The sequence below is a fragment of the Mobula hypostoma genome, chromosome 15 (genome assembly GCF_963921235.1).
Source record: "Mobula hypostoma chromosome 15, sMobHyp1.1, whole genome shotgun sequence".
In the NCBI taxonomy this organism is placed as follows: domain Eukaryota; kingdom Metazoa; phylum Chordata; class Chondrichthyes; order Myliobatiformes; family Myliobatidae; genus Mobula; species Mobula hypostoma.
The window spans coordinates 32,972,294-32,989,666 of NC_086111.1; the positions used below are offsets into that span (position 1 = coordinate 32,972,294).

At 39.1% G+C, this 17,373-nt stretch overlaps 1 protein-coding gene across 2 annotated transcripts in view; it reads left to right on the forward strand.

Moving 5' to 3' along the window:
• chl1b (cell adhesion molecule L1-like b) overlaps positions 1–17,373 on the forward strand; it is a 945,006-nt gene that overhangs the window by 666,580 nt on the left and 261,053 nt on the right. For both annotated transcript variants that reach the window (XM_063067891.1, XM_063067890.1), the window contains one exon: positions 16,600–16,715. In XM_063067891.1, coding sequence (XP_062923961.1) covers positions 16,600–16,715 — 116 coding nt within the window. The remainder of the gene's footprint in view (positions 1–16,599; positions 16,716–17,373) is intronic.

Below are 17,373 nucleotides of genomic sequence, written 5' to 3' on the forward strand. Positions count from 1 at the left end.
TAAGCTGCAGAAATAATGGATGTAGTGGTAGTCATCTTCCAGACTTCTGTAGATTAAGGGACAGTTCTAGCATATTAGCAGGTGGCAAACATATCCCCACTATTTAAAAATGTAGGGAAAGGGAAGGCATGGAACTACAGACTGGTTAAGATGACATGAGTAATAGGGAAAACAACATAGTCCATAATAAAGCTTGTTAAAACAGACTTTGAAAAAACATCAAGGGGTAAAAAAGTGTCAGCATAGATTTATGAAATGGAAATCTTATTTGACAAGCCTCCTGGACCTTTTTGAGGACATAGCTAGTAGAATAAATAAAGGAGAACTAGTGGACATAGTGGCTTTGGATTTTCAGAAGGCCGTATGTCATGAAACATAGCACCCAATTAGTTCAAAAATGCATGAAGTAAAGTTTCTTGATAATATTAATCATTGAATTCATATACATAATCCTGCAGGCATTTCCTAGTGCTCCTAACCTTTTAAGTGCACGTCTACTCAAAAATTAATCACTTGCCTTGTAAAAAAATCAGTTGTTGTAATGAATCATTACAGATGAAGTTCCTGGTTCTAACACCATTTCCTATTTTCACTCTTAAATAGTCACACTATAATTTTAGGGTTGGCCAGTCTCCACCACCAGTGTATATCTTATCACTTGAGAAGCGACTTGGATCCACTCCAACTTGCCTACTGGGACAACAGGTCCACAGCAGATGTCATTTCACTGGCTCTTTACTCAACCCTTGCACATCTGGACTGCAAAGATATGTACATCAGGGTGCTTTTTATAGACTGGGGCTCAGTATTCAATACCATATTCCCCTCAAAGTTAATCAATAGTTTCAAAACCTTGGCCTCTATACCAGCTTGTGCAATTGGATTCCTGATTTCCTCACCTGTAGACTCCAGTAAGTTTGGATTGGCAACAACATCACTCTCACCATCTCTATCAGCATGGGTGCACCACAAGGCTGTTTGCTTAGCCCTCTGCTGTACTCACTTTATATTTATGACTCTGAGGTGAAACACAGCTCCAATACAATATTTAAGATTGCTGCTGAAGGCCAAATTAAAGGTGGTGACGAATGTTTCTATGTTTCTAAATTACAGGAGCCTCAGGTTCCACACTACCCCAACCATCAGACTCTTGAACCAGCGGGCAAAACTTCATTCAAGTTCACTTGCCCCATCGCAGAACTGTTTCCACAACTTATGGACTCAGTTTGAAGAACACCTCATCTCATGTTCTTGATGTTTATTATTTATTCGATTATTACTATTATTATTATTGTTTCTCTTTATCTTTTGTGTTTGCACAGTTCATTGTCTTTTGCACATTGCTTATTCGTCCTGTTGGGTACGGTCTTTCTTTGATTCTGTTATGTTTCTTGAATTACCATGTATGCCTGGAATAAAACGAATCTCAGGTTTGTATATAAATGTACTTTGATATTAAATTTTATTTGAATTTTGAACTTTGGTATGGTTTTGATGTGTTTAATCAGATGAACTTCAAAGATTCAAAGATATGAAGTTTCAAAATTCAAAGTACTTTTATTATCAAAGTACTTATACAGAATACAACTCTGAGATTCATCCTCACTCAGGCAGCCAAGAAACACCATGGAACCTGTTCAAGAAAACAACAAACACTAACATATCAAAAAAGAACAAATTATGTAAACAACAAAAAGGAAGTGAACAACATATAGAATATTGAACATCAAACCAGGAGTCCAGTGGTATTCAGTTTAGTTCAGTTCAGTGTGAGCCTCTACATTACTGCAGACTGCAAGGCCGTTCTTCAATGATGCGCCCCAGTCTACATCAATCGCTGCAATCAGACCATTGATGACCAACAAAAAAAGAGTCCAGAAACTCATGCAATAATGACCTCAAAGTCCCCCAAAATGAATCTACAGCCTTGCCAATCAATTCTTGTAACACATAACCCAAGTTTCCTGCAACTTCCTTCAACAGTAGCTAGCAAGAGGGAGAGGAGGACAGGTTGAATGCAGGCAGAAGGTGCCAAACACCCGCTCACACTCCACTTTCATCTTTTTTAACTTCAACTTTGCTTGCCATCTCAATAGGAAGGAAGGAATGGAGTTGATCATGGGTTCGTGCCTCGTGTCCAGGCTTACAGGCCAATAGTACGCACACTTCACTCCCAACTGTTCTGAAAGAATAATTTGCTAAAAATGAAGAGAGAGAGAGAGAGAGAGAGAGACCATTAAAAACAAAGAGAAAGATAGTTGTAATGTTGGCAATCTTTTTTATGTTTATGTAAGGAGCATGATTTACGTGCTCTGAGTAAAGTGGGTCAATTTCAGTGACAGTAATTTCAATGCAGTTCTGTGGACAAGAAGTAAATTTGTAGCTTTTCTTTTTTTTTCAAGGGGGGAGATGTTGTGGTAATTAATAGCTTATTTCAATACCACTCAGTTAGCCTCTCCCACAAGCAGTATTATCAATAAAATTAGTTGAATTTCCTGCAAGGCTGTCATCCTCGTGTGTCATGCACTCTCCCTCGATATCGGACACAACACTAACCTCGCTGAACTTCCTTGGAGACAGCAAAACACCAGATCACTCAATCAGCCCAAAAACACACCATCACAAAGTAAAACACAGTTCCCAACCACACGCAGCTAAGCTGTAGAATCATATTTGAAAGATGAAGTAAAAGAAGTAGTTTTGTGAACTGTCAGCAGGAAACTACAGACATTTGGCACCATCTTGAAACACATCTTCACAAACTTCTTTGCAATGCTTCAATCTCAGGGAATATAAAGTTTACTTGATAGATGCATAATGAATGTACTTCAAACAAATTATGTGGAAATGGAAAGGAAGTGAAACTATTGTGGGCTGAGATAATTGATTGCAAAGGACAGGAAAAATTGTTTTGAGAAGGTCTCATATTCTCCCTTTAATGGATACAGCAAAGCAGGAAGGTGAAATAATTGTGAAGTAAGCAAAACTTGTGAAAAAGGTGTCCATTAAGGGATATTAATGAAAATATCACAGAAATTTATGTGCCATTCAAGAGAGAAAGATGTGTTGAAAATTAGTCTTCAAATAAAGTCAATTACAAATACAGAATTGGTTAAAATGTTTTAGGAAGTAATATTGAATGGTTTCCATAGATTAACAATGGCAAGAATTTAAAGAAATATAGTAACATTTTTTTTACAAATATCCACCCTAGGGCGAAATAGAAATAAAACAGCTGTGCAAGGTGTGGTCAGTTAAGAAGCTTTAACATTAAAGAGGTTTATAATTTTGCCAAAATGTATCAATCATCAGGAGAATTTAGAAAAGCAGCCATACATCATCAAATTGCATACAAAGAGGGATGAGGTGCTGAAAAGTTGGTGATGAGAAGAACAGAACATTCCCTTTAAACTATAACAAAGTCTTACAGATTTCAATCTACTAGAAGGAACTTGGTGTGTGGTTCATGAGAAAGCAAGCAGCTGAGAAGGCAAATGGTTGCTTGTGTTGAGGCCTTATATGGAGAAGCTTGTAGCTCTGAACTTAAGGAAGAATGTACTTGGAGTAAGTGTGGCATAGATTTGGCCAAATTACCATATAAATTAGTGGGTTGTTCTGTGAGAAGAAAATATGTCGGATTAACAAATATTCAATGGAGTTTAGAAAAATGAGAGATGACCTCATTGAGACAAATGAGAATCTGAGGGATAGATCAAGTGATGCTGAGGCTATTCACACCAACTGGACTCTTAAGATTGAGGATAAAGTCTCAAATCACATCACATCACCCTGACAACTTCAATCGGTGGCAGGTTTCTACCTTTTTCCTTGTCTTTTGTCAGCGTATTTCAGAGCAGAATCTTGAGTGTACAGTGGCTAATGTCTACTCAACAGAGACTTTTCTTTAACCCACTGGTCAAGTTCAGAAGCAAGAGGCGCAATGCAATTGAACCCAATAATCCTTGCAGTATTGTTAGGGCTGGGGCCAAATTAGACACAGAGCAGCTCAATGTGTCTTTTCTTGGGACAGAATTTTGAAGGTGTGCCTTTTTTGTCCTAACTTTGAAATAACAGCATCATTCATTTATGTATTTGTAGGATATCCTTAGCAATGGACAAATCAGCAACTCCAAACAATTAAAAATAGCTACATGCAAAATGCTTCTTCAGTCTATTCAAACTTTCAGAGCACCTGAACAAATGAAAGTTTAGAGAAAATGAAATGTAAAAGCTAATTTCAGGATGACTATGAAAATAATTAGTTTATACCTTGAGACTTACTGGTGATGTTACCCCAGACATGATAGAGATCTCGAGCAAGAGTTCCGTATCAACGAATTGCATCTACCTGAGTGGATTGCTTTATTTTTCTGTTTTAAATTACATGTTAAGATATAATTACAGGTCCAGTTGTTTAGATGAAAGCAGAAATGAAATCCATCCAGTCAAAGAAAATTATTGATAATGAAAACAGTTTTTCCAATATATGCTGCTTATTAAATTTAGCACTGAATCCACCATTAAAGTTCAAAGTTCAAATTAAATTTATTTTCGAGGTAACTATATATTACCATATACAAACCTGAGATTCAGTTCCTTGCGGTCTGCTCAAAAAATCCATAATGGAATAATATCCATAACTGAATCAATGAAAGACCACACGAACTTGGGCATTCAACCAGTATGGAAAAGACAACACACAAAAAGAAAGAAGCAATAAATATCAAGGACATGAGATGAAGAGTCTTTCAAAGTGAGTCCATGAGTTGTGAGAACATTCCAATGAAGGGGCTAGTTAAGTTGAGTGAAATTATCCCATTTGATAAAAGGGCCTGATGGTGGAGGGGTAATAATTGTTTCTGAACCTGGTGGTGTGAATCATGAAGCTCCTGTACCTCAGCAGTGAGAAGAGAGCATGTCCTGGGTGGTGGGGGTCCCTGATAATGAGTGCTGCTTTCCTGCAACAGCATTTTGTGTAAATGTGCTCAATGGTGGGGAGGGCTTTACCCGTGATGGATTGGGCCATATCCACAATTTTTGTAGGATTTTCCATTCAAGGGCAATGGTGTTTCAATGCCAGGCTGTGATACAGCCAGTCAATATGCTCTCCACTACACATCCATAGACGTTTATCAAAGTTTTGTTATGCCAAATCTTTGCAAACTTCTAAGGAAGTAGAGGTGCTGCTGTGCTTTTTATGTGCTGGGCCCAGGACATGTCCTCTGAAATAATATCACCAAAGAACTTAAAGTTGTTGACGCTCTCCATCTCTGATCCTCTGATGGAGACTGGCTCATGGACTCTAATTTTCTTCTCCTGAAGTCAATAATCAGCTCCTTGGTCTTACTGACATTGAGCGAGAGGTTGTTGTGAAACCACTCGGCTTGATTTTCAATCTTCCTCCTATGTGCTGATTAATCACCACCTTTGATTCAGCCCTCAACAGCAAACTTGAATATGGTATTTGAGCTCTGTTTAACCACATAGTCATAAGTGTAAAGCAAGTGGGACTAAGCACACAGCCTTTTCATGCAATTGTGCTGATGGAGATCATGGAGGAGATGTTACCATCCAAACTGACTTGGGTCTGCAAGTGTAGAAATCAAGGATCCAATTGCACAAGGTCTTGGAGCTTATTGATTAGTTTTGAGAGGATGACAGTATTGAATGCTGAGCTGTAGTCAATAAAAAGAATCCTGATGTTTTTATTTCATTTTATTGAGATACAGTGCAGAGAGACCCTTCCGGGGGGGGGGGCACCATACGATGACGTGGGATTGAGACGTGTAATTCCAGCTCTCCGGTAAAAAATCAGCAAAGTACCGTTTAAACAAAGTAAAGTTAATAAATACTTCCCGAAAACTACTTATAAACTTCGTAAGACTACTCTACGATATGCCTCGTAAACCGCAACAGAAGAAGTCTGTTGTTGTGAAGTCGCCACGAGATGGGAAGGAAAAAGGGCCTACTGCAACGATGGAACCTCGGATTCAGGTTGGATCTCCTTCGGAGGAGACGCATTTTATCTCTGGCGTAGAAGAACAGGGAGCAATGGCCGCGGTAGTGGTCTCTCGGAAGAAGATGCCGGAAATGTGCATGCGCAAAGAAGTACGCATGCGCAAATCGACACAACTTAAACTACAGGAACCGACGGCCACTGCAACTGAAAGTGACTCAGAGTCAGAATTGGATACCGCAGAGAATACAGATGAAGAGGAGGAGGAAGAATTGGAAGAGACTGGAATTAAAGGAGACGACGGAGACATAAGAGAGGCTTTATTGCAATTAATGGCTGAACTAAGAAAATTAAGAACAGAGCTTAGAGATGTGAAGATGTGCTGTGATAAAGCTATGAAAAGACAGGATAAAATGGATAAGAAACTTCAGAAGATGGAAAGAACAATGGAGCATATTAACAATAGACTGGAAAAAACAGAAAATGATTTGATTGTCTGGAACACGGAAAGAAATCGACTCTTGGAGAAAGTGGACGTGTTGGAAAATTTTAGTAGACGTAATAATATTAAAATTGTTGGTCTTAAAGAAGGTATAGAGGGAGATAATCCAATAGAATTTTTTCAAAAATGGATCCCGAAAACCTTGCAAATGAAAGAGGAAGACCGATCAATTGAAATTGAGCGGGTACATAGAGCTCTAAGACCAAAACCACAAGATGACCAATATCCACGATCAATTTTAATAAAATTATTAAGATTTCAAGACAAAGAAAGGATTCTACAGGTGGCTGCCCAAGCTGCCAAGAAGAGAAAAGGGCCACTGATGATAGAAGGGAAGAAAATTTTTTTCTACCCTGATATAAGTTATGAACTTTTGAAGAGAAAGAAGAAATTTAATCCAGTGTAAAAAGCCCTATGGGATCACAGTTATCAATTTATATTGCGTTATCCTGCAACCTTGAAGATTTTTTTGGCTGGTGGAGAAAAAAGATTTTTTGACGATTACCAGAAAGCGGAGAAGTTTGTGCGAGATTCTTTGAATATTCACCAGATACAAGAACAAACCCAGGGGAGTGAGATGGATTGAAGATGAAGACTTAATCAAGGATTAGGCCTATTGGATTTTTAGGCTGATGAATATATAAATATATTATTAATTATATGAGGGAGGGGAAGAAAGGTTAAAATTTGAGGAATATTAGCTGGGAATAATGACATTAATTTTTTTAATATATATATATACAATTTTTTGTTACGGGGAGCTGGATGAAATACTGACCAATCGCTACGTTATTCATGTGTGCAAGTATGGCAATAGCCACGACCCGCACAATGGGGGGGGGTAGTGTTGTGTACCTTTTCACTCACAACATTAGTGGGGGGGGTATTTTGTTTTTTCTTTTTTTGTATCTTATCTATCTTTTTTTTTCTTTTTGCCTGGATGATTGGGAGGGAAACACATAGCAACATGGTGAAGTTCAAAGAGATTCCCCAGGGAACTATGAGAGTTGAGAAGCTAAGTAATGTTTTAGATTTTAAGAGATAAATATGAAACATTTTTGAATGTTTGGAGCCCTTATTTACAGCTCTGATGATAAAGATCTTGGTTCCTTGGGGAAAGTAACAAATATATATAATATTTGTTTTTAATCCCATGGAGCATGTGCAAACCTTCCAATATTCAGGCGGTTCTCTTCTTTTTCTTCTCTTTTTCTTTTCTCTTTAGGTAGGAGTATATATCGGGGGGAGGGTTAAGGGGAGGGGGAGGGTAGATATTATTTTCTTATGTATTTACTTTGAAAATTCAATAAAAATTATATTAAAAAAAAGAGAGACCCTTCCAGCCCTTAAAGGCGGGCTGACCAGCAAGCTGCTAATTTAATCCTAGTCTCATCATAGGACAATTTACAAGGGCCAATTAACCAACCAACCAGTAGGTCTTTAGACTGTGGGAGGAAACTGGAGCATCCGAAGGAAATCGATGCGGTCACGGGGCGAATGAATGAATAAACTGCTCACAGGCAGTGGTGGGAATTGAACCAGGGTCACCTGTGCTGTAAAGCATTGTGCTAACCACAATGCTACCATGCATCTTTGCTGTCCAGATGTTCCATGGTTGAGTGAAGAGCAAATGAGATAGCATCTGCTATGGACCTATTGCTGTCATAGGCAAATTGGAGTGGATCCAAGTCGCTTCTCAGGCAGGAGTTGATATGTTTCATCACCAGCCTCTCAAAACACTTCATCACAGTGGATGTAAGTGCCACTGGACAATAGTCTTTGAGGCAGATTACCAGGTTATTCTGAGGCACCGGTATAATTGAAGCCTGCTTGAAGTAAGAGGGTATCTCAGACTGCCGAAGCACAAGATTAAGGATCTCTGTAGTCAATAAAGAGCATCCTGATAAATGCATTTATTATATCCACTTGTTCAGGATTAAGAGCCAATGAGATGACATTTGCTGTGGACCTTTGCTCCGGTAGGCAAATTGAACTCAATTCTCAGGCAGGAATTGACATGTTTCGTCCCCAACCTCTGAAAACACTTCATCGCTATGGATGTAAATGCTACTGGGCAACAGTCATTGATGCAGATCATCACTCTCCTTTTGGGCAGCGGTATAAATGAGGCCTGCTTGAAGCAGGTGGGTACCTCACACAGCCGAAGTGAGAGTTTAAAGATCTCAGTGAATACTCCAGCCAGTTGATCAGCGCAGGTGAGGACAATCTTGGGCTCATCCCTCTGCACCGTAGCCTTGCTTGGAATCTCACTTCCACCCTACTTCCAGCCATGGCAACGAATGTTCTTCCATTTAAAGGTGACACACCTGCTGGTCCGCTCTGTACTTCAGAAGATCATGAAACCTGTAGATCATTAAGTTGATTTGAAAGTACACTGCTTAAAGGGAAATGACATGCTGTAAAGGTATATTTAGAAGTATTATCTGTAGCCCACAAAATGTCACCGTGGTGCCCCGGTACCATCTTGCGGAACCTTTAAAGTTCATCTTAATGGGAGACTAGTTACTAACCTAGTTTATTTGGAGAATAATTCATGGTTTTCTTGTGATACTCTTGAAGCCATTGCTGATGAAAATCTTTAACATTATACAGATGTGCATTTGGAAAGCTTACAATTCTAAACTGCCCAAGGGTGTGCTGATTGATGCACTCCTCATAAAATGTTTTTTTTTTTGTAACATTGCGGGCTCCTATTGCACTACTAGTGAGTGTCCTAATGTGGCCAAAAATCACAAAGGAATATATCTCTTGAAGAATCTTGTACTGTTTTCACCTGTGATCAAGGCACCAGATAAAGTGCATGCTATATAAAAGGCTCATCAAGGAAATAATTAATTAATCTTCTAATGTGCTGTTCTTCTTGGCAAGGAAATCTGTCTTTTTATCCTTCCCTGGTCTTGAATGTCTCCAGACCTGTGATCAATGTTTAATGCCCTAGCAAGCTCGACTTAAACAAAACAAGAATGAATCCACAGTGAACACCTGTCATAGGTGATAGGAATGGGATGCAGCAAAGTTATTTCCAACTCTGTAATCCTTTCAAAGTTCTCTGTGAGCCTGTGAGTGAACTGGAAGAGTTGCTCGACAGATAGATCAAGAAACATTCTGACAATTGTATACACAGTATTGCATCTTCAAATAGCATCCCAGAATCATTTATTACAGATGTAAGAGGCCTTACAAGGCCTTGATGAGATACCATCTGGGGTTTTGAATGCAGTTTTTGTTTCTGTATCTGATGAAGTCTGGAAGTCTTAAATAACTGAGATGCTCAGAGGGTTTGGGTCATTTAAGCCCATTTTCACAGGTAGAATGGAGGAATAAAATGGGAGGTAATGTAGTGACCCAGCACATAGTGATTTTGTAAGATTCTCCAACATGGAGGTTGTGGATGCCAAGTTATTAAATATATTGAAGAAGCAAGTAGGTACATTTCTTAATTCTAAGGGGATTTAAGGAGATGGCAACAGTTGGGGAGAGGGTACTGAATGGATGATAAGCCATGATGGTGTCACAACGTTCGGATATGGCCCAAGTGCAGAATGAGAGACTCTGAAGCAGGTCGACAGTTCACAGACTTTAATGCAAACAGAGTTAGAGGGAAAAGAAAACAATAAACGCTAGACCAAACAGGGCCGTTAATTAAAACTCTCAAATGGAAAACAGAGCCAACACTATGGCTGAAAGGACTATCTAAATATAAAAAGAACACTACTACTCTTCAGAGTCAGTTGACTCGAAAGTCCAATTTCTCTAGCAAGGCTGAATGCAAGCAGGCAGCAAAACGTTGCTGTGCTTTGTGCAAGTCTCAACAAGTACTACGACGAAAAGAATGGAGTTAAATGCCATCACAATGAAATAATAATTAGTGGACATATGTGTATCCACGAGCTCAATTGTCATATCTGCTGCACGGCCGACAGATTGAGCTGAATGGTGGAGTTGATGCAAAGGGCTGATTAGCCCACTCTTGATCCTATTTTTGGTGTTTCTACAACAGTCCTTGAATACACACAAGGTAGCCTTGCCAAAGCTGGTAGCATGGTGACGTTCAGTAAGGAATGAGCATGATTACTAAAATATTGAATCCAGAAGCTTCAACTTGGACAAAGCAAACCCCTGTTTATCCTCATTTCCTGCCCTCCATTATATGAGAGCCACAGCATAATTAAAGATACAACAAGCGTTGCAAAGGCATTGTACGTACAACGGATGAGATGCTCGATGCCCTCCATCAAAATTGACTAACTAGTACCACTATTAGCTGGCTGTCAGGGAACACAAGAGTCAAGAGTGAATCGAGAAAGGGGCAAATCTATTTAAACTCATTCTCATCTGCTACAAAAAAATCCATACCTGATATACCAAGAGGCAGAACCACCACCAGACCTTCTGGGAAAAAAAAGTGCATCTTTGCATTGAGGATGTCCTTCTTTGTGCTGTGTGGTCTGGCAGAGGAAAACTAGGCAAACGTGATGTGTTGTAGACACATCATCAAAAGTGAAGTTGATTTTCACCAGAATATGTAATTGGAAATGAAAATCAAGTCAAATTCTCGTAGAGAAGTGGAGGGAAAGATGGGAACTCTGTAATTAACAACACAATGGGGTTTCCCTCACAAAAAGGACTGCTATAGTTTATGTCACCTTTGTAGTGGAAATTAGGAATGGTCTTATCAGCAATAATTGTATAATGTATAATGTTATTCCATCCACTAATCTCTCTAATGGTAGTTCTCAGAGATCAAAGTCCAAACATGTAACAATCAGTTAATTTATGAATGCCCAAATTAAATTTTGGCCTATCTAACTTGGCTAATAAATAAATTTCCTATTATTTTCTTGGTGGATATCCATCATTGTCCTGGGAGTATTAACATAGATAACACTTCCTGGAGATATTTGAGGTAAATTGAAATGACTTGGATCAGTATGATCTAAGCAATCCATAATTAGGTTTAGTAAAGCATTTAATTGACTTTCTCAGCATTTAAGGAAACATTCCCCTCCTCTTTATCAGTTTCTGATTTTTAACAATTTAATTTCACATGTGTTGCAAAAAAGAAATGCCAGTTTTTTTAATTGCAGTAGTTTAAATAATGATTCAGTTTAAGTTTATTAACTCAGTTTTCGGTTTTTAACTGTTTCTGATATTACCTCAGCAACTACAAAAGTACTTCTTTGACTGAAATGTGCTGTTAAATGCCCTCGGGTACTGAAATGTACGACATAAAGTCTTTCTTATCTAAAGATAGGGATTACCATAATGAAAAGGAGGATTGACTTTTTTATCTGTTCACAGAAAGATCAGAAAACAATAATTTGGTTCACCTGTTATTTTTTCTTTCAGTTATGCTTTCCTAAACAAATTAAGAAAACCTTTCTTGATCCTTTACCTCAGAAGTGCCTCTTAGTTCAATTAGGTGACTTGTAGACTTTACCTGAGATTTGAGAATCACCTCAAAAGTCATTTTCTTTCTGTTCTCCTGTCAGTGGTTTATTGTGAGTTGTTTCTCTCATGATGTGCACTGATAAAGAGTTATACAATTGCAACACATTTTTGTCTCATGGGCATGATTTTTGGAAGCAGGATTTTTGGCTTATAGCTTTATTTTTGCAGAAATCAGTATTTATAGGAGACCACAGGAAAGATTCAGTATTTTCAAGGAGTCTTAAAAGTGATTAGATTGAACAGCTGTGCTGCAAGCAATACCTCTATGCCGTAGGAAGGTGAGGTTAGACGAAATAAAACTTACAGAACATAGATCAATGCAGCCTTTTTGGATCACCATGTTGTGCTGACATTTTAACCTTCTCTAAGATCAATGCAACTCTTCCCTCCAACATAGCTCTCCATTTTTCTATCATCTATGTGCCTATCTCAGAGTTTCTTAAACAACACTCTCTCTCAGCACTTTCTGTTATCAGGTTACAGTACATTGTTGGATATAAATTCCCTATTACGAGGATGTTGCCTCGATTGGGGAGCATGCCTTATGAGAATAGGTTGAGTGAACTCGGCCTTTTCTCCTCGGAGTGTCGGAGGATGAGAGGTGACCTGATAGAGGTGTATAAGATTATGAGAGGCGTTGATTGTGTGGATAGTCAGCAGCTTTTTCCCAGGGCTGAAATGGTTGCCACAAGAGAACACAGGTTTAAGGTGCTGGGGAGTAGGTACAGAGGAGATGTCAGGGGTAAGTTTTTTACTGAGAGAGTGGTGAGTGTGTGGAATGGGCTGCTGGCAACAGTGGTGGAGGCAGATACGACAGGGTCTTTTAAAGGACTTTTGGATACATACAAGGAGCTTAGAAAAATAGGGGGAGATAGGTAAACCTAGTAATTTCTAAGGTAGGGACATGTTTGGCACAACTTTGTGGGCCGAAGGGCCTGTATTGTGCTGTAGGTTTTCTATGTTTCTATATTCTGTTAGGGGAATTTCTCTTTTGGACTTGCTGAGTGAAAATTGATGCAGAGGTTTTCTGTTCACAGGAAAATCAAACACCAGAAATTGAAAATAAACTATTCTGATTGCAATAATAGCTGCAAATCATTTAATCAGTTTAATTTGAAATCAATATGTGGCTCTCTGATTATTCACATTTTTCATGACAAAAAATAACTAACCTTTGGTGTAGTTAAGTATGTTCATTCTTCAATAAGGTTGCAGGATCTGGAATGTTGAACTGTACATTTCTCTTTGCAAGAGGAAAGCATATATTTATAACTTCCTTTCAAGGTGGATTGCACTACAGTTGTGATGATACAATGAAGTGCGCCTTGATGTATGCAGATTCCTGATGTAGAAGATCACTTGCCACTCCTACCTATGAATGAAGATAGATAATTTAACAGCTAACTAGAGAATGGAGGAGGGAACTTCAAACACATATCTCTCTCTTGAAAAATTACAATGCCCAACCTCTGATGAAAAGGCTGATATTTACATATATGTTCAGTCTGAGGAAATGATCCAGCTTGGCTTTCTCCTGTGAGGACGTAATGAAGGAGCTAGTCCTTCGCCCGTGGGAGCACTAGAGGTTGCAAAAAAATGCAAGACAGGAAGATATCGCTCCTGAACACCTGCACCCAGAAGCAACTGCATTTCTAGTAAAGCTTCTATCCCTTAGAACGTTTTCACCTTGGAGCCAGTCAGAGCCTAAAGAGTCAACAAATTGATCAGCACGTTTGACAAAGAGAGTGGGAAAGAATAAGTTGTTGGTCTACAGCAAGCATAAGGTGAAATGGGTCTGATATGGACAAGCATAGACCTGATGAAATGATATTTTAATGGGTAAGTAATAGATTATTTCAGGCTCAGAATGTAAGACCAATAGACATAGAGCAGAATTATTTCATTCAGCCCATTGAGGCTGCTCTGCCATTCAACCATGTTAGTTTTATTTTCTCTCTTAACCCGGTTCTCCTGCCTTTTCCCCATAACCCGTGATGGCTTTACTAAACATAAACCTGTAAGTCTCCACTTTAAATATACACAATAAATTAGCCACCGCAGCTGTCTGTGACAATGAATACCATAGATTCACCACACGTTGGCTGAAGAAATTGCTCCTTATCTCTGTTCTAAAGGGGCATCCCTCTATTCTGAGGCTATCTAGACTCCTGCCCTATTACAAATCTCCTCAGCATGTCCTCTCTATTCAGACCATTCAATATTTGGTAGGTTTCAACGAGATTCCCCCCTCACTCGAATAGACTCGAATGAGTATGGGCCCAGAGATATGGAGCCCAGAATTGCTTACAATATTTCAAATGCAGTCTGACCAATGCTTTATAAAGCCTCAGCATTACATCCTTGTATTTTTATATGCTAGACCCCTGAAATGAATGCTACCATTCCATTTGCTTTCCTTGTTACTGCTTGCAAGTTTACTTTTAGGAAATCCTGCAGTAGGACTCTCAAGTCCCTTTGCATCTCCAATTTATGAATTTGTTCCCCATTTAGAAAATGGTCTGTGTCTTTATTCCTTCTACCAAAGTGCATGACAATATTCTTCCCTACACTGCATTTCATCTGTCATTTCTTTGCCTGTATACCTGATCTGTTCAAGTCATTCAAGACTCTCTCCTTCCTCAACACTTCCTGCCCCTTAAAATTTGAAAATATTCTCTCTCAAGCAAAATGAGGCATTTTTCAGAGATGACAAAAATGACTTTTTTTCTGACAGTGTAACAACCCAACTAAAATTTTAAGTCATGCTATGAATGCATCTCCTGACGAAGAATCTGTTGGTCACAAACAACTTTTCCTATAAATATAACCTACTGTAATGGACTTCCCTTCTCCTGGCTTTCCTTTAGAGCTTCGTGGAAGGCTCATGAAAATAATCATAGTGACACACTGCACAGTTGATCAGTTAAACAAATTTTATTAATTCCTAATTCTAAGGCCAGAGTGTGAGTAGGCAGTTGTGTTAATCTGATGAAAAGCTGCTCTTAACCCCTCAGTAGCTCTTCAATTGCTAGTTTATGTACTAATATTTCCCAGGAGGCAAGTAATTGTAGAAAATGAATAAAACTTCAGTTTAAAATGGTCAGATACATTTTAAAATATAACACTTGCTATCTTCTAACATGACTCATTATGACTGGCAACAAATTTGAATTTATTTCACTTCATCTGAGCTTCTGATCAATTGGGCAAAGTTTCAATCCTTCGTGAGATGCAGTTAAGAGATCTTAAGCAATAATTTATATCAATCATATTGCTTGACCAAATACAAGTTATGTTTGCCTTTTGCATATTCTCAACTGTCATTGTAATGTGTTTTCAAGAAAGTCTCCTTCAAGATACAGTGAATCCATTCCACGCACATCTGTTCTCACCCCATCCTCCCACCACCCTACTAAGGATAGGGTTCCCCTTGTCCTCAACTACCACCCCACCAGCCTCAAGGTCCAACATATAATTCTCCGTAACTTCCGCCACCTCCAATGGGATCCCACCACCAAGCACATCTTTCCCTCCCCTCTCTTTCTACTTTCCACAGGGATCACTCCCTACGTGACTCCTTTGTCCATTTGTCCCCCCATCCCTTCCCACTGATCTCCCTCGCGGCACTTATCCTTGTAAGCAGAACAAGTGCTACACCTGTCCTTACACTTCCTCCAGTCACCACCATTCAGGGCCCCAGATAGTCCTTCCAGGTGAGGCGACACTTCACCTGTGAGTCGGCTGGGGTGATATACTGCGTCTGGTGCTCCCGGTGTGGCCTTCTATATATTGGCGAGACCCGACGCAGACTGGGAGACCATTTTGCTGAACACCTACGCTCTGTCCGCCAGAGAAAGCAGGATCTCCCAATGGCCATACATTTCTATTCCACGTCCCATTCCCATCCTGATATGTCCGTCCATGGCCTCCTCTATTGTCAAGATGAAGCCACACTCAGGTTGGAGGAACAATACCTTACATTCCACCTGGGTAGCCTCCAACCTGATGGCATGAACATTGACTCCTCTAACTTCCGTTAATGCCCCTCCTCCCCTTCTTACCCACACCATCCCTTATTTATTTATTTATTTATTTATTTATTATTTTTCACCCTTTCTTTCTCTTTCTTTTTTCTCCCTCTGTCCCTTTCACTATATCTTCCTCTGATGCTCCCCTCCCCTTTTCTTTCTCCCTAGGCCTCCCGCCCATGATCCTCTCCCTTCTCCAGCCTTGTATCTTCTTGCCAATCAACTTTCCAGCTCTTAGGTCCATCCCTCCCCCTCCTGTCTTCTCCTATCATTTTGGATCACCCCCTCCCCTTCCCACTTTCAAATCTCTTACTACCTCTTCTTTCAGTTAGTCCTGACGAAGGTTCTTGGCCCAAAACGTCGACTGTACGTCTTCCTAGAGATGCTGCCTGGCCTGCTGCGTTCACCAGCAACTTTGATGTGTGTTGCTTGAATTTCCAGCGTCTGCAGATTTCCTCGTGTTTATGCAACAATAAAATTTTACTTGAAAATTCTATTCTTAAGGAATCTATTATAAGGTTGTACTAATTAGTACAATTTGTACTAAAAATGCAGAAATGATAACATAATATAGATATAAAATGTCATGTTATTTCACAGAGATCCAAAATAATCTTGAGATTCTGCCTTTGTTTCAACAGTCCCTGAAGCGGCTCCTTTGAATGTTGCTGTTGAAATCATGAACAGTACTTTAATTAAAGTCACTTGGTCAGAAGTACCAAAGGAAACAATTCATGGTCACCTGGGAGGTTATAAGGTAAATTCTCTACTTCATCATTTTTAATTGTTAATGTGTTTCTGCATTATTATGGAGGTGTTGCAGATAAAAATGTTTATTCATTATCTTTAATAAATTGCTTCTTGAATTTAGGCGGCAATATACATGCATAATCCACAGAGTTTACAGTAAGAAATCGCTAGTTGTTAATGTTAAGTAAGTTGTAAGTGCAATCTGAGTAATATATCATTTTCAACATCACAGGACATAATGTGTGACCAAGGCCCATTTAATCACAAATGAAAAATAAGGTAGTCATTGAAAGAGTAATTCTCTTCTTATTAAAAGAGCCTTGCTCGCATTGCTTTTGATGAAATAGCAGAGAAACATTGTAAAAGGAACAGTGAAATTTAGTTTTGCTTTTTCAGAATTCAATAACCCACAAATAAATTGCCATTGGTACCTCTGAAAAATAGCCTTGTTTTGTCTGTCCAGGAAGGAGCTATATGCGCAAGTTGTTATGTTTAGAGAGGACTTTCCAGTATGGTGAATGAAGTAGAATAATAAACAAATGGGACTTGTTTAAAGCCAGATTTGAATCATGCCTCTAAATATCAGGTAGCAGGCTTGGGCTATCATCACCCAGCTTGTACTCCTTCATCACCCCACCTGCTTATTCTGGCTTCTTCCCCCTTCT